The sequence below is a fragment of the Oncorhynchus clarkii genome, chromosome 26 (assembly GCF_045791955.1).
Source record: "Oncorhynchus clarkii lewisi isolate Uvic-CL-2024 chromosome 26, UVic_Ocla_1.0, whole genome shotgun sequence".
NCBI lineage: Eukaryota > Metazoa > Chordata > Actinopteri > Salmoniformes > Salmonidae > Oncorhynchus > Oncorhynchus clarkii.
The window spans coordinates 20,085,640-20,106,580 of NC_092172.1; the positions used below are offsets into that span (position 1 = coordinate 20,085,640).

At 44.5% G+C, this 20,941-nt stretch overlaps 2 protein-coding genes across 3 annotated transcripts; one reads left to right on the plus strand and one right to left on the minus strand.

Moving 5' to 3' along the window:
- The first annotated feature begins 77 nt into the window (after positions 1-77).
- Positions 78-13,807, plus strand: LOC139385026 (methenyltetrahydrofolate synthetase domain containing). 2 transcript variants are annotated; one of them, XM_071130056.1, is made up of 8 exons: positions 78-262; positions 411-514; positions 9,349-9,462; positions 9,793-9,906; positions 10,907-10,997; positions 11,117-11,229; positions 11,362-11,487; positions 12,508-13,807. In XM_071130056.1, exons 1-8 carry the CDS (start codon positions 235-237, stop codon positions 13,423-13,425), a joined length of 1,608 nt encoding a protein of 535 aa, XP_070986157.1. In that variant the 5' UTR covers positions 78-234; the 3' UTR covers positions 13,426-13,807. The 2 variants fall into 2 exon arrangements, with proteins under 2 accessions (XP_070986157.1, XP_070986158.1); XM_071130057.1 differs by lacking the exon at positions 9,349-9,462 and adding an exon at positions 9,519-9,617.
- A 2,674-nt stretch (positions 13,808-16,481) lies between these two features.
- On the minus strand, positions 16,482-20,827 carry LOC139384682 (forkhead box protein F1-like). The gene is made up of 2 exons (XM_071129506.1): positions 19,559-20,827; positions 16,482-17,674 (listed from the first exon to the last, which is right to left on the minus strand). Exons 1-2 carry the CDS (start codon positions 20,529-20,531, stop codon positions 17,511-17,513), a joined length of 1,137 nt encoding a protein of 378 aa, XP_070985607.1. The 5' UTR covers positions 20,532-20,827; the 3' UTR covers positions 16,482-17,510.
- Between the last annotated feature and the right edge of the window lie 114 nt (positions 20,828-20,941).

Genomic DNA, 20,941 nt, shown 5'->3' on the forward strand with positions numbered 1-20,941 from the left:
CGTTAAATGTTTTGTAACAATCGGCTAATGAATGCATCCCATGTTTGCTTTTGACGGTGTAAGGTTTGGCCTTTCCGAGCTACCATACAGAAAAAAAAACATCCCTGACAAGCAGCTGTTGCTACAATGTTACAGAACTCCCACGTGCGCAAATCAATCTGTGGTCACTTTGTGATAGTTTGACTAATCGTCAGTGAAATTGTGACAATTTTCTGCATCTTCGACTAGAGGACAATGGAGGCCGTTATTACGATTAATCCCGGTAAATGATTGCTGCGTGTTTAAAGTCACTAATGCTAACGCATGCCAATGGATGGTAGCCTAGCCGTTGCCGTTATGAAGTTGCGATTTACATTACCCTTTCTTCAAAACGGTCATTTCATCAAGCATGTGAATTGTTTTCTGTTTAGGGGCCACGAAATGGGACATCCGAGAGAAAGTTTGGGATTACATTGAAGCTAAGAATCTTGCAAACTTTCCAAGGCCTGTGCACAACAGAATCCCCAATTTTAAGGTAGGGCATTTCTGGAGGTTCCGTGTACTGCAATTTGATTGAATTATTCCTAAAGCTAACCCGCTTAGTATTTGTCAAAATAGGTTTGAACCCTCTTGTCAGTAGTTTCAATTTGTATTTTGCATGTGCTGCTGGTAAGGTCCCATATAGCCATTTTGAAAAGTATTGTAAAATGTTCATTGTGCGCTCTCCACAGCCATTGGTCTGCACTAATAAACGTCTCTAGCTAGCCTTACCTAAACATCAGACTGCTACCATGGTTACTCCATGACACCAGTCTGAAAGTAGCTGTAAAAAAGACTCCGTAGTCTCTACAAGACAATGTTGAAGAAAATAATATTTACACTTTACCGGTTGTACATGCTGTTGTTCTTTTTGGCTGTAGGAGGTTGAGATCAGGTATCAACAGGAAAGTGTTGTTTACCCGACTTTTTGCACAATATGTTAACAATAGCCGAATGCAACCGAATGCATTGGTATTTATTAGGGATCCCCATTAGTTTCTGCCAAGGCAACAGTTACTCTTCCTGGGGTCCAAACACATTAAGGCACTTACATCTCACACAAAACAAAAGATAAAACAATACATTATTTTTAAAACTAGGCAAGTCAGTTAAGAACAAATTCTTATTTATAATGATGGCCTACCAAAAGGCAAAAGGCCTCCTGCGGGGATGGGGGCTGCAATTAAAAATAAATTATAGGACAAAACACACATCAAGACAAGAGAGACAACACAACACTACATAAAGAGAGACCTAAAGAGATGTGTTGCTGGCTTGTCCACATAGCAAGCCAGCAACACATGACAACACAGCATGGTAGCAACACATGGTAGGTAGCAGCACAAAACATGATACACACATTATTGGGCACAGACAACAGCACAAAAGGCAAGAAGGTAGAGACAACAATACATCACACAAAGCAGCCATAACTGCCAGTAAGAGTGTCCATGATTAAGTCTTTGAATGAAGAGATCGAGATAAAACTGTCCAGTTTGAGTGTTTGCAGCTCGTTCCAGTCGCTAGCTGCAGCAAACTGAAAATACGAGCAACCCAGGGATGTGTGTGTTTCGGGGGCATTTAACAGAATGTGACTGGCAGAACAGGTGGAGGATGAGGGCTACAGTAGATATCTCAGATGAAGGGGTGAGGCCTAAGAGGGTTTTATATACAATTATTACACCACTACATATCTACAATACAAAATGTATAATACCACCATACAACCATATTACAATGTATGTGTGTGTCGAGTGCGTGTGCTAGCATTTGTGTGTGTATGCTTGTCTGTACTTGTGAGTCTCTTCACAGTACCCGCTGTTTCAGAAGGGGTATTTTTATGTTTTTTAAAATCTGATTCTGCTGCTTGCATCAGTTACTTAATGTGGAATGGAGTTTCATGTAGTCATGGCTCTATGTAGTACTGTGCGCCTCCCATAGTCTGTTCTGGACTTGGGGACTGTGACGAGACTTCTGGTGGCATGTCTTGTGGGGTATGCATGGGTGTCCGAGCTCTGTGCTAGTAGTTTAAACAGACAGCTCGGTGCATTCAGCTTGTCAATACTTATAAGTAGTGATGAAGCCAATCTCTCCTCCACTTTGATTCAGGAGAGATTGACATGCATGTTATTGTCACCTGACCACATGACTGCGCAGTAGTCCAGGGGCGACAAAATTAGGGCCTGTAGGACATGCCTTTTTGATAGCGTTGTTAAGAATTTTAGCAACTGTTGTAGCAACATGTTTTGACCATGACCGCTTACAATCCAGGGTTACTTCAAGCAGTTTAGTCAACTCAACCTGCTCAATTTCCATATTATTCATTACAAGATATAGATGCGGTTTAGGGTTTAGTGAATGATTTGTCCCAAATACCATGCTTTTAGTTTTTGAAATATTTAGGACTAACTTATTCCTTGCTACCCATTCTGAAACTAACTGCAGCTCTTTAAGTGTTGCAGTCATTTCAGTCGCTGTAGTAACTGAGGTGTATATACACATATGTTTTTCTAGCAGCAGAGTGATCGATAATATCAAAAGCTGCACTGAAGTCTAACAAAACAGCCCCCATAATATTTTTAGCATCAATTTTTCTCAGCCAGTCATCCGTCATTTGTGTAAGTGCTGTGCTTGTTGAATGTCATTCCTTATAATCTTGCTGAAAGTCTGCTGTCAATTGTTTCCTGTAAAATAGCATTGTATCTGGTCAAACACAATTTTTTCCCAAAGTTTACTAAGGGTTGGTAACAGGCTGATTGGTTGGCTATTTGAGCCAGTAAGGGGGCTTTACTATTCTTGGGTAGCTGAATCACTTTTGCTTCTGTCCAGGAGGAGTGGCAACAGTGTCCGCTATTATCCTCATTCATTTTCCATCCAAGTTGTCAAACGCCGGTGGCTTGTCATTGTTGATAGACAACAATACATTTTTCACCTCTTCCACACTTACTTTACAGAAGTGAAAATTACAAATAAAATCAAAGTTTATTTGTCACGTGCGCTGAATACAACAGGTGTAAACCTTACAGTGAATTGCTTACTTACAGGCTCTAACCAATAGTGCAAAAAAGGTATTAGGTGAACAATAGGTAAGTAAAGAAATAAAACAACAGTAAAAAGACAGGCTATATACAGTAGCGAGGCTATAAAAGTAGCGAGGCTACATACAGACACCGGTTAGTCGGGCTGATTTGAGGTACATGTAGATATGGTTAAAGAGACCATGCATATATGATGAACAGAGAGTAGCAGTAGCGTAAAAGAGGCGGTGGTGGGACACAATGCAGATAGCCCGGTTAGCCAATGTGCGGGAGCACTGGTTGGTCGGCCCAATTGAGGAAGTATGTACATGAATGTATAGTTAAAGTGACTGTGCATACAGTGGGGCAAAAAAGTATTTAGTCAACCACCAATTGTGCAAGTTCTCCCACTTAAAAAGATAAGAGGCCTGTAATTTTCATCATAGGTAGACTTCAACTATGAAAGACAGAATGGGGGGGGAATCCAGAAAACCACATTGTAGGGTTTTTAATGAATTTGCAATAGGTAAGCAGCTTGGTTTGAAGAAATCAACTGTGGGAGCAATTATTAGGAAATGGAAGACATACAAGACCACAGATAATCTCCCAAGATCTCACCCCGTGGGGTCACAATTATCACAAGAATGGTGAGCAAAAATCCCAGAACCACACGGGGGGACCTAGTGAATGACCTGCAGAGAGCTGGGACCAAAGTAACAAAGCCTACCATCAGCAAGGGCATTGAAGATGAAACGTGGCTGGGTCTTTCAACATGACAATGATCCCAAACACACCGCCCGGGCAACGAAGGAGTAGCTTTGTACGAAGCATTTCAAGGTCCTGGAGTGGCCTAGTCAGTCTCCAGATCTCAACCCCATAGAAAATCTTTGGAGGGAGTTGAAAGTCTGTGTTGCCCAGCAACAGCCCCAAAACATCACTGCTCTAGAGGAGATCTGCATGGAGGAATAGGCCAAAATACCAGCAACAGTGTGTGAGAACCTTGTGAAGACTTACGGAAAACGTTTGACCTCTGTCTTTGCCAACAAAGGGTATGCAACAAAGTATTGAGAAACTTTTGTTATTGACCAAATACTTATTTTCTACCATAATTTGCAAATAAATTCATTGAAAATCCTACAATGTGATTTTCTGGATTTTTTTAATTCTCATTTTGTCTGTCATAGTTGAAGTGTACCTATGCTATGATGCAAATTACAGGCCTCATCTTTTTAAGTGGGAGAACTTGCACAATTGGTGGCTGACTAAATACTTTTTGTAGCAGCAGCGTAAAAAGAGGGGTTGGGGGAGGCGAGGCACACAATGCAAATAGTCCGGGTAACCATACCTGTTCAGGAGTCTTATGGCTTGGGGGTAAAAACTGTTGAGAATACTTTTTGTCCTAGACTTAGCACTCCGGTACTGCTTGCCATGCGGTCGTAGAGAGAACAGTCTATGACAGGGGTGGCTGGGGTCTTTGAACATTTTTAGGGCCTTCCTCTGACACCGCCTGGTGTAGTGGTCCTGGATGGCAGGCAGCTTAGCCCCAGTGATGTACTGGGCCGTACGCACTACCCTCTGTAGTGCCTTGCGGTCAGAGGCCGAGCAGTTGCCGTACCAGGCAGTGATGCAACCATCTGCCCTCTGTGTTGCAGATGTAGAACTTTTTGAGGATCTCAGGACCCATGCCAAATCTTTTTTGTTTCCCTAGGGGGAATAGGCTTTGTCGTGCCCTCTTCACAACTGTCTTGGTGTGTTTGGATCAGTCTAGTTTGTTGTTGATGTGGACACCAAGGAACTTAAAGCTCTCAACCTGCTCCACTACTGCCCCGTTGATGAGAATGGGGGCGTGCTCGGTCCTCCTTTTCCCGTAGTCCACAATAATCTCCTAAATCTTGGTTACGTTGAGGGATAGGTTGTTATTCTGGCACCACCTGGCCAGGTCTCTGACTTCCTCCCTTTTGGCTTTCTTGTCATTGTCGGTGATCAGGCCTACCACTGTTGTGTCGTCTGCAAACTTAATGATAGTGTTGGAGTCGTGCCTGGCCATGCAGTCGTGGGTGAACAGGGAGTACAGGAGGGGACTGAGCATGCACCCCTGGGGAGCGCCAGTGTTGAGGATCAGCGTGACAGATGTGTTGCTACCTACCCTCACCACCTGGGGGCGACCCGTCAGGAAGTCCAGGATCCAGTTGCAGAGGGGGGGGGGGGGGTGTTTTGTCCCAGGATCCTTAGCTTAGTGATGAGCTTTGAGGGTACTATGGTGTTGAACGCTGAGCTGTCGTCAATGAATAGCATTCTCACGTAAGTGTTCCTTTTGTCCAGGTGGGAAAGGGCAGTGTGGAGTGCAATAGAGATTAGAGGTCGACCGATTAATCGGAATGGCCGATTAATTAGGGCCGATTTCAAGTTTTCATAACAATCGGAAATCGGTATTTTTGGACGCCTATTTTATTTTTATTTTTTAAATATATACCTTTATTTAACTAGGCAAGTCCGTTAACACATTCTTATTTTCCTAGGAACGGTGGGTTAACTGCCTCGTTCAGGGGCAGGACGACAGATTTTCACCATGTCAGCTCGGGGGATCCAATCTTGCAACCTTACAGTTAACTAGTCCAACGCAATAACGACCTGCCTCTCTCTCGTTGCACTCCACAAGGAGACTGCCTGTTACGCGAATGCAGTAAGCCAAGGTAAGTTGCTAGCTAGCATTAAACTTATCTTATAAAAAACAATCAATCATAATCACTAGTTAACTACACATGGTTGATGATATTACTAGATATTATCTAGCGTGTCCTGCGTTGCATATAATCTGACTGAGCATACAAGTATCTTAGTTTCTAAGTATCTAAGTTTCTGACTGAGCGAGCGGTGGTAGGCAGAAGCAGGCGCGTAAACATTCATTCAAACAGCACTTTCGTGCATTTTGCCAGCAGCTCTTCGTTGTGCGTCAAGCATTGCGCTGTTTATGACTTCAAGCCTGTCAACTCCCGAGATGAGGCTGGTGAAATGGCTAGCTAGTTAGCGCACACTAATAGCATTTAAAATGTCACTCGCTCTGAGCCCTTGCTCTGCATGGGTAAGTAACGCTGCTTCGATGGTGGCTGTTGTCGTTGTGTTGCTGGTTCGAGCCCAGGGATGAGCGAGGAGAGGGACGGAAGCTATACTGTTACACTGGCAATACTAAAGTGCCTATAAGAACATCCAATAGTCAAAGGTTAATGAAATACAAATGGTATAGAGGGAAATAGTCCTATAATTCCTATAACTACAACCTAAAACGTATTACCTGGGAATATTGAAGACTCATGTTAAAAGGAACCACTAGCTTTCATATGTTCTCATGTTCTGAGCAAGGAACTGAAACGTTAGCTTTTTTACATAGCACATATTGCACTTTTACTTCTCCAACACTTTGTTTTTGCATTACTTAAACCAAATTGTTTCAAGTTTCATTATTTACTTGAGGCTAAATTGATTTTATTGATGTATTATATTAAGTTAAAATCTGCTTTTTTGGTCCTCCAATAATTGGTATCGGCGTTGAAAAATCCTAATCAGTCCACCTCTTATAGAGATTGCATCATCTGTGGATCTGTTTGGGCGGTATGCAAATTGGAGTGGGTCTAGGGTTTCTGAGATAAGGGTGTTGTGAGCCATTACCAACCTTAGTGCTACGGGTCTGTAGTCATTTAGGCAGGTTGCCTTTGTGCTCTTGGGCACAGGGACTATGGTGGTCTGCTTGAAACATGTTGGTATTACAGACTTAATCAGGGACATGTTGAAAATGTCAGTGAAGACACCTGCCAGTTGGTCAGCACATGCCAGGAGCACACGTCCTGGTAATCCGTCGCCTGGAACAGCTGATGCTCTCATGCATGCGTCAGTGTTGCTTGCCTTGAAGCAAGCATAGAAGTGATTTAGCTCGTCTGGTAGGCTCATGTCACTGGGCAGCTCGCGGCTGTGCTTCCCTTTGTAGTCTGTAATAGTTTGCAAGCCCTGTCACATAAGACGAGTGTCGGAGCCGGTGTAGTATGATTCAATCTTAGCCCTGTATTGACACTTTGCCTGTTTGGTGGTTCGTCGCAGGGCATAGCAGGATTTCTTGTAAGCTTCCGGGTTAGAGTCCCGCACCTTGAAAGCGGCAGCTCTACCCTTTAGCTCAGTACAAATGTTGCCTGTTATTCATGGCTTCTGTTTGGGGGATGTACGTACAGTCACTGTGGGGACGACGTCCTCGATGCACTTATTGATAAAGCCAGTGACTGATGTGGTGTACTCCTCAAGGCCATCGGAAGAATACCGGAACATGTTCCAGTCTGTGATAGCAAAACAGTCCTGTAGTTTAGCATCTGCTTCATCTGACCACTTTTTTTTTTATAGACAGAGTCATGGGTGCTTCCTGCTTTAATTTTAGCTTGTAAGCAAGAATCAGGAGGATAGAGTTGTGTTCGGATTTACCAAATGGAGGGCGAGGGAGAGCTTTGTCCGTGTCTCTGTGTGTAGAGTACAGGTGATATATATTTTTTTAAATCCCTCTGGTTGCACATTTAACATGTTGATGGAAATTTGGTAGAACTGATTTAAGTTTCCCTGCGTTAAAATCTCTGGCCACTAGGAGCGCCGCCTCTGGGTGAGTGGTTTCCTGTTTGCTTATTTCCTTATACAGATGACTGAATGCAGTCTTAGTGCCAGCATCTGTCTGGTGGTAGATAAACAGCCACGAAAGTATAGCTGAAAACTCTAGGCAAGTAGTTTGGCCTGCAATTTATCACAATATACTCTACTTCAGGCGAGCAAAATCTAGAGACTTCCTTGGATTTCGTGCACCAGCTGCTGTTTACAAATATGCAAACCCCCCCCCCGTCTTACTGGAGTGTGCTGTTCTATCTTGCCGGTGCAGCGTATATCCCGCTAGCTGAATATCCATGTTGTCGTTCAGCCACTATTCCGTGAAACATAGGATATTTTTGATGTCCAGTTGGTAGGATATTCGTGGTCGTACCTCGTCTAGTTTATTGTCCAATGATTGCACGTTGGCGAGTAGTATTGACGGTAATCTCAGCTTTCCCACTCGCCTTTTCCGGGTCCTGACCAGGCATCCGGCTCTTTGTCCTCTGTACCTGCGTCACTTCCTCTTGCAAATAACGTGGATGTCGGCCCTGCTGGGTGTTTGGAGAATGTCTTGCTTGTTGAAGAAAAAATCTTCATCTAATCCGAGGTGAGTGATCGCTGTCCTGATATCCAGAAGCTCTTTGTCTAATCCGAGGTGAGTGATCGCTGTCCTGATATCCAGAAGCTCTTTGTCTAATCCGAGGTGAGTGATCGCTGTCCTGATATCCAGAAGCTCTTTTTTTGCCGTAAGATACGGTTGCAGAAACATTATGTACAAAATAAGTTACAAATAACGCAAAAAAACACATCATAGCACAATTGGTTGGGCGCCAGTAAAACTGCTGCCATTTCTTCTGGCGCCAATGCTTGTCTTTCATAATTTGGTCAGTTGTACTTGGATGTGAAGCATTTGCTAATCTTGCCACTGAAAAAAAAAAGTTGGCAATATCAGTGGGTTTTGTGATGAATGAGCCATCTGATTCAATGAAGGATGGAGCCGTACCTTTCTGCCCCAATTTTCGTTTAAGGTGCTTCAAAGCTTTTTACTATCATTCTTTTGTTTCATAGTATAGTTCCTCCTTTTAATGCTGTTTAGTCACATAATTTCTAAATGTTCAGTATGTTTGCTGATCGGTTGTGCTGCCAGACCTATTTGCCATACCTTCAGTCAACTCAAGCACGTTTTCTCACAACTATCTGTAAGTGTTTGTCGTTGGTTACGCTCTGCCATTTTGTACAAGTGTTTTGTCACGTGCAAATTGCATCAGTATTGAAAATACAAGCAACATACAGACGACTAGCACACGGAAGGTCAGGTTGATACCGTTACTCTGTAGATGTTTTGTCACACATTCCTACCTGAAAAGGACCAACCAGACAGACAACTGGTATGTAGAGTTGTGAGAGGAAGCTTTCCTGATCCAAATGCTCATTTCTGCCAAAGTAGAATTCTATGCTATTAAACTTGGGTTCTTCAGGCTATAGCTAGCCTAACTACCTTATTAGATATGTCATATTGTAAGCTAGTAGCTATCATAGTTCCTTTGTCTTTGACCTGTATAAAAATCTCTATTTTAGTCAAGTCTACTGGTCAAAATAGGTTAACAGTGGCACACACATGCTTTTGAACCCTTTGTCCTTTGTGTGTGTGTGGGTGCGTGCTTGTCTTGCTGTATGTGGTTGTCTATACGGTCAGGGTGCGGTCCCAGCCTGTGACCGTCTCTCAGCCCTGCAGGAGTTCAAGTCCAGCCAGACGGTCAAAGTGAACCCAGACCGACCCCAGCAGCAGGCACGCTACATCACCCTGGATGTAAGTGTGCACTCACATCCTCTCTCCTTACCCCCTCTCCCCCTCTCTGCCCCCAGGGTGCCCACACTGCCTGCGCCAAGGTGTTCAATGAGACTGACGAGGTGAAGGTGGACCCTGACAAGCCGCTGGAGGGGGCGAGGCTGGCCGTGCTGCAGGTAGCCCTGGGTCACAGGCCACCATGAGCCTGGGCCATTGGTTCAGTAGTTTTGTCTCATCACCAGATCATAACCATGGAGTGCTGGAATTAGGTTATTTGTATTAGATGCCCTTTACTCATCTGTCTATGGTTATATTATTTTATCTTACTAAACTCTGGCCTCTGGCTTCCAGGCGAGGAAAACCCTGCTGGTGCCGACCCCTCGCCTTCGCACAGGACTCTTCAATAAGATTGTCCCGCCTGAGGGAGCAAGCAAAGAAGAACTGAGAGTGTGCTCCACCTCGCAGGCGAGTCAGTCCCTTCTCACTAGTGCTGAGTAATTAAATGAAATGTCAGTTCTTTTTTTGTTTTTTTAAACAACTAATTGACTTCAGTTAAATTATTTGAATTCCATTTAGTTTTTAGTTTTTTTCTGTGAGCTCATTGCGCTGTAGTTTCTCAAGAGATGAATCTGATCCAGCCTGAACTGTGCGATGTAGTTTCTCTAGAGATGAATCAGATCCAGCCCGAACTGTGCGATGTTGTAGTTTCTCTAGAGATGAATCAGATCCAGCCTGAACTGTGCGATGTTGTAGTTTCTCTAGAGATGAATCAGATCCAGCCCGAACTGTGCGATCAAGAGGGGATACATAGAGAGCAGTTGCTTGGTGCTTTATTGACTTTGAAGACCTACTGAGATAGTGATATAGGCAGCAGCTCTATGGCGATGAGAGGATGACTTGGAATTAAATAATAAAGTCATCGAATATAATATACACAACTGAAACATTTTAATTAAAGTCATGTGAACTGCTGGTTAATAAGTGATAAGCAGTCACTAACACCATGGGACTTGTATTAGTTGTATTCTGTTACAGCATTCAACGCACATAATGCATAGGGCATTTCATGTTTGTTTTTTAATTATCAAAACCTAAATCCAAAATTGTGGTAATTTTGTAGTAATAAACTGAACCAACCTCAAAAAGCACTAATCGCTCAACACTACTTCTCACCCAACACCCACCCCGACGCCACACTACCTATCCCACTCCATCCAGCCCCAGTGCACATGGATTCAATATCTCACTTTACCTCCTTTATTCACCACTTCCCATGCATTATCCCCATAAACATGCTGTCACTCTGTACAACTTGGTGAATCCACCATAGAAGACCAAATGCTTTGTTCCCAGACTAGTTGGAGTGTCGGGTTTCAAACGTAAAATGTTTGAGTCCAATGTTTCTTGTGATCTGGTGCACCTGTTCTCACTTTTTTCTTCTTTCTTTTCTTTGTTTCTTCACCAGGGAGTGAAGGAGTTCAGTGTCCCTGTGGGTCTGGATTCCAAGGTTCAGGTGGATCTTCTGGTGGTTGGCTCTGTGGCCGTGTCTGAGAAAGGTGAGAGCCCGCAGAGAGAACTCTATGGGCAGTGGACACCTACCCTGGTCCAGGAAAGTTCCGGCTCAGCACCAACACCCATACTGTTAGGATGAATCTCATCTCTCCTTTCTCCTCAGGTTACCGGATAGGTAAAGGAGAGGGCTTTGCTGACATGGAGTATGCCATGATGCTCTGCATGGGGGCTGTGACCGAATCCACTGTGGTGGTTACCATCGTCCATGACTGTCAGGTTAGCCTGTTATCCCACAACATGAAGTCACACACTGTGTTTGGTCTTAACCTGAATAAGTGTTGCTTCATGCTCCAGATTCCTATTATTTTGCAATGTGTATCTGTGCTTGATGTTTGTGTATTTCTGCAGGTTGTTGACATCCCAGAGGATCTGATTGAGAGCCATGACATCACTGTGGACTACATCCTCACCCCGACCAGAGTCATCAAGACAGACTGCCAACGCCCCAAGCCCCAGGGCATCATCTGGACTAAGGTACAACACTAAATCTCACCCAGTTTACTGTCGCTCAATATGATTCATTCCATTGCCTATGCAGTTGTTCTAACTACTGTTGCTGCTGCTAGCTACAGCTGCTGGTTTTACTCATATGACTGCTATTAGTTGCTGTATGTTGCTGAGTGGCTGAAACCTCAATGATTTGAGCTAGAAAACAGCTTTCAAAGTGAGGCTAAAGTTGCGCCCGTCTTCTGTAGTTTTCCAGTGACTTTTGGCTGCACCTCAAACCGTGTTGCTTGAGCTTTGTTTGCTCACCTTCCCGTAGAAGTATACCCATTACACACACATGCGCACACACACACGTGCTACCTCTGGGGTCCCTTAAGACAGCCATGCCCGTCCTGAGGACCCACGCTGACCTCGTAGACAGGAAGGCCATGTCTGATCATCAAAGGCCTCTCCACCGGGCCAGCCTGGCTGTGTAGGGCCCAGTTAAAGAGAGGGCACCGGGGCCAAGGTAAAAACAATAGACCATTATATCCTGTACAGGCGCAGCTGCCATCACAGCCTTAGCAGACACGCTCTGCCCTGGGAAATCAGAGAGCTGTCTTTATATAGCTTACTAGGGAAGTGGAATATCCCCCCACAATAAAGATGATGCAGTCAGAGAGGTTATCAGCACTCCTGAAGACTGTCAGTCTGTTTCCTCTGCATTCATGTACTGTAAGCATGGATGTGTTGTTATGGAGTATTGTTGTGTTGGTTGTTGTGCCCTTTGAGGTTTGTCGAGTAGTCTAGTCATGCATGGGTTTTGGTGTAGTTCATAAGCTATCTAGCATGCTCTGAACATTTGCATGGTCACCTAGAACAGCATGAGCAGGCACCAAACATCAGCTTTCTTGATTGTGTTTATACCCCATCACTTTACTAAACTCCATTCTTCTTGGCATGACCCAGAGCTGGGCTGCCCTTAACCCAGCGCCTTTGCTGACCTTGAGCAGCCCTGCTGTGAAATGACCTTTGCGGTCCTGAGCCTGTCCTGTTGTATACCTGCAGCTGAACGCTGAGATGCTGGAGAAGATCCCCGTGCTGAAGAAACTCCGGGCCTTGGAGGAGGAGCAAGGGAAGGACGTGACCCTGGGGACCCACCCTCCCCCGCAGCCCAGGGAGAGGGCCAGGAGGGATCCCCGGAGGGACAGAGAGCCCAGGTCAGAGGGTGATAGACCCCGGCGTGAGCCCAGGCGCAGGCCTAGACGGAACACCCAAGAGGACTCTGAGAGGGACCCCAACGGGGAGTCCAGGGAGGAGACTGAGCAGAAACCCAGACGACGCCCACCAAGAGTGAGGAGGGAGGGGGACAGAGAGGGGGGTAGGGATGGTGATGGGGAGGGAGGTCAGGAGGGAGGCAGAGAGGGCGGTAGGAGGGTCAGGGGATTCCGCAATGGGGGCTTCCGTGAGGGGGGCAGAGATGGAAGTAGGGGGAGAGGCAGAGGAGGAGGCAGGGAGGGGGCCAGGGGGAGGGGAAGAGAGGGGGACAGGGATGGGATCAGGCAAGAGGGCAGGGAGGAAGGTGGCGAGCCCCGTGAGCGCAGGCCCCCCTTGACCGTGACCACAGTGTACCTGGGGGGCATCCCTGCCGGGCTGCGTGTCAGCGAGCTGAAGACTGCTCTCCGGGAGAGGGAGGCAGCCCCCATCCGTCTCACGTGGCAGGGTGCTCAGCACCGGGCCTTCCTGGACTACTTAGACCCCCAGGCTGCAGACCAGGCCCTGGCCGCCCTGGAGGGGCTTTCCCTGAACGGCCACGACCTGCAGGCTGAGCTGGCCAAGAGCCAGAGGGGAGGCAGGAGGCCAGGTCCAAGCAACCGGAGGTCCAGACCAAATACAGGCCCCAAAAATACAGCTAGAGAAAGTAGAGGGAGTACGAGTGAAGCAGAGGCAGATTCCCCCAAGCAGGAGCTCAACCATAACGAGTAACTGCCTGCTTCTACGTCCATATCCGTAACAGAAGCCAAGCCAGCAGAAAGAAAAGGCTGTGTTTCTTGAAAGGGAAGGATGATACCTTCACTGTACCAATGTGAAGTGTGAAAATATGTTTAATGCCTTAAGCAGAGTTTGGTTTGTCGTTATGGTTTTTAGTGTTGGTATTGATAACACGTAACCCCATTTACGTTTGAAATGTTCTTATACAGAAGTTTCATCCACACTGGCAGGCCTGTCTGTCAGTCACAAAGGAAGGAGAGGTTGGAGGTTTCCCTGTTAGTCTCTTTGTGCAGGGGCAATGTTTAATGCCCTACATGTAATGCCATTGGAATTCACAGGATATTTTGTGTACTAAATAAACCATACTTTGAGTTCATAGTTTTAACCATTTTTGTCTTCTTTATAACTCAAAACCCAGGACTAATCAACCTATGACTGTCAAATGATGACCTGTGTACACACCGCTAGTCTGTCAGTACTGTGTGTTCCTATTGTAAGTTATCCTACTGACGAACAATCTGAGGAAAATATGAACCTAAAGCTAAAACAGATGAGGGAAATAGTATAGCAAGATGAATGGTGAGCTGGTGTGTTAACCCTTCATCAAGTGTCCTATCCTCTCATGGGACCTTGTTTGTCTTTTGGCAGTATTGGGCTGTTTTCCAGCGCTCCTCTCGCTAATGGCATAACACATGGTATAGCCTATCAGATGGCCTGACAAGTCCAATTAGTCTGAGGGTGGTATGTGGGGAGCAGGAGTTAAGAGGACTAGCTGTAGTATACTGGATGTGCTAACCTCTGAGCTATCTATTGTTAAAGACACAGTACCTCTGGAAGTGATATGTTGTCTAACCAGCAGGTAAACATTATGGCTGGCATGATATGTCTGATGGCTTATTTGAACCTACTTTGGCCAACGCTTGAGGTTCTATCTGCAGCTACCTGCAGTGCCCTAACCCTGTGACAACCTGTGTGCATCTGGTTGGCCTAACAGTGACTTATAGCTGCTGTGCTAGTGCTCGGCTTGGCCAAAGAGGTGTCCTACAGTTCAGAGTAGTTTAGACAGGCTGAGGGACAAGCACATAGCATGTCTGCCTCTCCAGACCAGAACCTAGGCAGGCAGGCTTTTTATGGAGCTGTCATCCAGCCCAGGCCGGGGAACAGCTGTGGAGCCCCAGCAGGAATCTCAGCCCTGTAGAGGTGCTGCGCCCCGGCTCACGTCATCAGCATGCTAATGTGTGGTCCCTCCGCTGCAGTGTGGAGCGACTGGGCCTGCTGCCCCTGTGTGCTCTGCTCATACAAGGGAATTTCACTGGAGTTCAGAGAGTGGTCACCACCTTGTGAGATAACACAGCTCCATACATACATACATAGTCACACACAGAAACGCCAACATATACACAGCAAGGCATGGGGCCCAATGTGAGAATGTCACTGAGAATAAGCTATTATAACAATACTTCACTTCCAAAACAATTAAGTTTTGTTATTACTGTATTTGTCCTTGTAGGTAAAAACGTTATAGTGCAGCTAAAGTGGTTACTTTAATTAAAGTAGGAACACTAACATCAAGTTGAAGTGACTATTGAAATGCAGAATATAATGTGTGTCATTTAATTTGTTCCTTTGCAATTTTAAGCATTTTTTCAGACACTGATATAATAGGGCTACTTCTAGAATGAGTAGGCCTAAATATTTTCTTATACTAATGGTTTGAACAGGAGGTATTTCAATATTATAGTCACAACGTTTTGATCGTGAATGCAACATTTGTTGTATGGTTTCATTCGAATATGTTTTACTTAACTCGTTCTAGTAGAGTGTTGAAGTGCTCTTTATAGCTTGTGACACTTAGTAATTAAGGAAGTTATTTGGGAATTAAGTCAAATTGAAGCTACAGATTTCAAGTTGGATTCAGTGCTGAAACAAGTCTGCATTCTGTCCAATATGACACTTCCAAAGTAACACATTTAAAGATTGCATCGACATGTTTTCATGTGAAAATGGCATTTCAGATTGTAAATGTCTTCTGCAGTCTAGCCTTTAGATTCATATAATGGAAATAAAACCACGGTGTCTTATAATGCACGAGAAATGCTTAGGCCTATATTATTTTAATGTCTTTATACTGATTTAATCCTTGTGTGATTTGCTATGTATTTTTTTTGGGGGGGGGGGGCAGATGTCATGCAATGTAGCGCTAAGTAGGAAAGGCATATAAGCATCTACAGCAACAAACAAACCAGATAATGTAATGTTTTATCAGTGAGAATAAGCCCATAATCTTAAGGTTGAAAACAATACATAACCCACACAAAATAATAAACTCCCGTTAAAATGTTATTTAGCAATGGCTATACTTGCTACAGCCTATATATATATATATTCCAGTAAAAACAACCTCACATCCAGAATGCTGTATTTGAGAAAAGGCAGTCTGTGAGCCCGTTGTGCCTTTATAAGAGAAGGATAAATGTTTCTCGGCGGTGGGCACGCGTTTTCCTCCCTCTTTGAAACCGAATCCGAGGCGAATTCGCCATCCCCCGTAACTGCTGGCTTTGATTAGTTAAGGGTTAATTACAACATACACTCCGATTACACAGTTATACATTGGACAGGAGTTTTCGACATCCAACAGATATGTCTTATTTTATATCCAACCATAGGCTATTGTGGTGTTAGCCTAAGGACGCCCATGTTAAAGAAATTAGCTAATGGATGTAGCCTATACTAATGAATTGTGTTCACCTATAGGCCTATTCTTGTCTAAACCTGAATCAATTCCTAAATATGTGGCCTATTTTCACATGAAAATACTTGGTTGATTAAACGAATTAAGGACTTATGAATAGTTACGAATAGTTTTTGAATTTGAAGACAACTAAAATAGAACATCGCCAAAAATATTTAAAGGCCTTCCTGTTGCACCACACAGTGGAATAGACGGAACTGTATCTGCATGTGTAATTTTCCCTTTAAAAAAAATGATTAACTCAGGGGGAAAAAAGAACATTCGAGAAGTGTCAAAATAATGGAAACAGAAATAATTGTACAGGTGTTTCAGCCAGTTAAACTGCATGCCAATACGTTTAATTGTATACAGATCGTGTGTAGTAATATACAGACTAATCTAAAGACACTCGAGTATGCCAACACTCAGCATAACATCATTTACAATTTATACAGTGCTGAAAAATAACGGGTGTCTACACGGATATATACACCTAAATAGACATGTAACTAACAGTGCTTACATCTATATCTTCAATTTCCGTTTTTAGAACAAATAAGAACGCGTCATGGCAAATATTGCCAATAAAGCATACTTCAACATTGTGGCTATAAGTGTACAATTAAAAATATGCACAGAATAAATAAGAAGTTGCCCTTTGCTATTTAAAAAAAAGTGCCTTCATCCTTCCTTAATTCAGATCGTGTTGTTGTTGATTTAAAAATGTTATTGCATGGTGTAGCCTATAGCTTAGTTTAAACTTCTCAGAAAATCAAATAAAAATCTAACTATCATTTCGATGGAGCCGAGTAGCCTAACCCGGATAAATGAGATTTGAAATTGTCCCCGCAGTATATCTTTTGAATGCATAACAAAAATAATACACATTATTGTACATTGTAAAATATTCTCAAGTGGTAGTCATCCGCCCGCAGAGTTATAGTACCAAGCGGCAGCTGGGGTTGAGATGCATAAGGTGAGTGTCGACCGGTCTCTGCTTTACCTCTGGCACACAGACATTTCTTGAAAATAGCCCACAGCTTAGGCCTACACCACAAGGCTATTCTGTGATATTTCCACTCCATTTTTGGTTTCTGAGAGAGAAACACTGAAGTTTAACAATCTGTATTTGCAGTATTTATGTCTCTGTACCAAATCCTTTTTTTGTGTGTGAAAAGTTGTTTCGTTTATGGGTTCTCTGGCGTTACTGTTGCTTCTCTTACAGCGCGCTCCAGGGCCTGCCTTCTCTCCTACCTCCAAGGGTTGGGTTGCTCCCTCTCTCAGCCCTGCAGCCGCTTTGGCTTTAGTGGCTCAAGTCAGTGATGTCCGTTATTCACTGTAAGGGCTGTCACATGACGCAGGGCTTGATGTCCTGGTAGGCAACCTGTTGGTGGTGATAGTAGGAACTGCTGCTGGGCGAATGCATCGTTGAGGACGTCATCGCGTTGAAGGAGAAGACGAACTCCTTCCGGTCACACATACTGGGAGACTGGGAATGGTACCGTGGAATACCTAAGAATACAGATACAAGAGTAAATAATATTTCAATTCGCATTATGCCATATAGCATGTCAACCCAATATGAATGTGTTGCTGTCAATTGACAAACACAATATGGTTGTATTTTTGAATGGGCTAGTAAGAACCACAAGTCGAGAAGGATATAGGCCAGCATTTTAAAGAAAAGGTGGTAGATGAGGGGAAAAGGACACCGCACACTGCTCTCGATAGTATCACTGATCTTTAATAAGCTTAAGTATCGGCCTCACAGGTACCCAATGATTTATGAAAACTTGCTCGATAGGTCTATGTCATTGTGGTTTTAAATTTGTTTAATACGTCTTATTTACACACGTGATTCGAATATTTATGAAATTCACATTGTTATATTTGGTAGCACTTGTTTGTTTTTTCCTTCGCCTCCAACCCCTTTCGATGCGTGGAACGGATGTGGGTGGGGCTAGGTCTACATAAGGGTGCTATTTTTATTTATTTTTTTAACTCAAAAGCTCTGAAGAAGACCGTGAGGATGATACATAAGCTTATTAAAGATCAGTGATACTATCAAGAGCAGTGTGCGGTGTCCTTTTCCCCTCATCTTGTCCAACTGTTACCATGCACCTGCAAAAATGATTGCTCAGATATGCGAGTGCCTTTTGAATAAAGAAAAGGTGGTAGCAAATTAGTTAGAAATACATATTTGTGGGTACAAGGAAAATTAAGAAACTAGTATTGCCACTGGGTGATTGCATATAGCCCTAAATTATCCATCATCATACACATTTACCTTTATCTGTAGAAAGAAAATGTAAAAAAAAAAAAAAAAATCAAAAGTGACTGCTGAGCTTTATGATGTTGGACTAATTTGTTATTTATAGGGTGAATTGTAATATTGTGCATTGCATTATTTAGCCTATATTGTAATATAATTATACTATGATATAAAAGTCGATTGAAGTAGGACTAGTATTGCCGAAATCTTTTCAGAAAATTGTTAAATAGGATCAATTCTTCCTAAATTGCCTTTTCAAGAACAATTAATTGTAATTTGGGTAGATAATCTTTCATTTAATTTGGGAAAACCCCGGTCTGTCTACCCCTCTGATTGGAGCTGTCGTAGGGAACTGTTGAGGCAGAGAACCGTCTGGAGATCTCGAGGGTGGGATAGTTCTAATTGGCAGTGGCCTGCTCGCACGCAAATCCCGGAGGACCGGGTGCCTCGAGGGCTTGAGTTGGCTGACTCCGGCTCGCGCTTGTTGTTTTTGTCTCTAGATTGGCACCAACACTTGTCCCAGAAGACGTGCCGTCCGCCTGCTTCCTTAAACCACCTCCAGGAATTTATATAGGAAAACAGAGTGAGGGTTAAACCCGCTGTTGTCCCACTCCTTGGCCAGTTAAATGAGGACAGGAAACTGAATTACTTAACCTCCTTGCTAGATAATTCGACGATGGTTTCTTGCGTCCATTTCCTTATTTCCAAGACAACAACCATTATTTCTACCAATATTGTCCGCCAAAAACTGTGGCATATTGGAGTTGTTGTAGGCCTATGTAAAAGCAAATGCACTGAGCATGCCCAGTCCCTATCTTTGCCTACTGAACTGATTGCAGTAGGTGACGGCTGCCTAAATACCTTTGCATGTAGCTGGCCAATATCAGTAATGTAATCTTCGTTAAATTTGTATCTGCTTTCTGTGAAACAATGCTCTCTCTATATGCCTATATATTTTCATTTTTCTTCACCTCGTTTATAATTTACTTTAGAAGTTTTGGATTTGGTTCAAAGCAATTAGTGGGCTATAGCCTAGGCTTAGTGTTTATTTCGCACACATTTTAGGCTATTGGGTATGACTGACTGTAAAAGGCATGCGTAATCATTTGGCGATGTTAGTTTACCTTGCAAATCCGTGTTACTGTGTCCGTTCTGATGAAGATTATACTGGTCTAGAGAGTGCGTGGGTAAACTGGGCTGCAGCGGGTTCGCCCCGGGGTTGCAGGGAGACAGTGGCTGCTGCTTGATGTAAGAACCTCCGTTATTCAGAGAGGATGAAGGCGCTTGAGCCCAGGCCGAGCTTGAGTAGACGGGATGCGGCTCCATCACTCCCCCGCTGGTGAGGAGGGGCGAGCCTGAATTGTCGTGGTGGGGGTACTCGCCCCCCGTGGATCCTGTGCAGCTCCCCATGTAGGAATGTCCATTGTTGGCCGACAAGTGGGACATGGAGTGCCCGGCCAGACCCATCCCCTCCATGTTGCCTGCCAAGTGTCCATTCATCATCCCAATCCCGCTGTCCAGAGACAAGCCGTTGGGCGGACAGGACAGGCCCCCGCCGCTCCCCTGGAAGTTATAGGACTCGGGGAGGTGGTTGAATCCCAGGCCGTTCATCATGCTGTACATGGGCTTCAACGCCTGGCATTTACGCCTGAAGCCCCGCGGCCTCCTGCGGAAGGATCCCTCCTCGAACATGAACTCACTGGCTGGGTCGATAGTCCAGTAGTGGCCCTTCCCGGGCCGTCCGAGCCCCTTGGGCAGCTTTATGAAGCACTCATTCAGGGACAAGTTGTGACGCACGGAATTCTTCCATCCTTGGTAAGAGCCTCTAAAAAATGGGAAGCGGCTCTGAAGGAACTGGTAAATTTCACTGAGCGTCAGGCGTTTGGTGGGAGAGCTCTGGATAGCCATGACTATCAGCGCAATGTAAGAGTATGGGGGTTTCTCCGGACGGCGGATCCCCGCGTTGGTCTTTTTGGTTTTGGTGGTGGAGGAGGCGGTCTCCATCACAGTGGTCTGTCCGTGGGGCTTCTCCGGGGAAGACATCGGGCTGCTCTGGGCAGGAGTCTGCGCTGGTGGCTGCTGGACCTCTGCCGTCATTAGTTAGACTATCAGCGCAATGACAAATGTTTGACAAAAATATCCACGTCCTCGTTTTGAAGTAGTACTAGAAACTTCGTATAAATAATCAAAGAAAAGTTTAAGATGGTTACCAATAATCTCAATGCTGTTGAACTACGCACGGTCAAATTCAAAGCTAAATTTCTGTGAACCGTGCGTTATTGCGCTCTTCCTTTTGGTGCCTAAATTCCTTAGCCAATGTGAACCCTGAAACCCGTAGCGAGTGTCCAAATTGAAATGGGGGAGAAACGGGAGCTACTTCAACTTCTGTCGGTGCGTCCGGAGGAGCTCGCCTTTTACTTATCCGTTGCCATCAGCGCCTTGCTAGCTCGAGCTCTTGACCATCAGGACGTCATTGGCGCACCGGGCCCGCCCAGTCCCCTCCCACT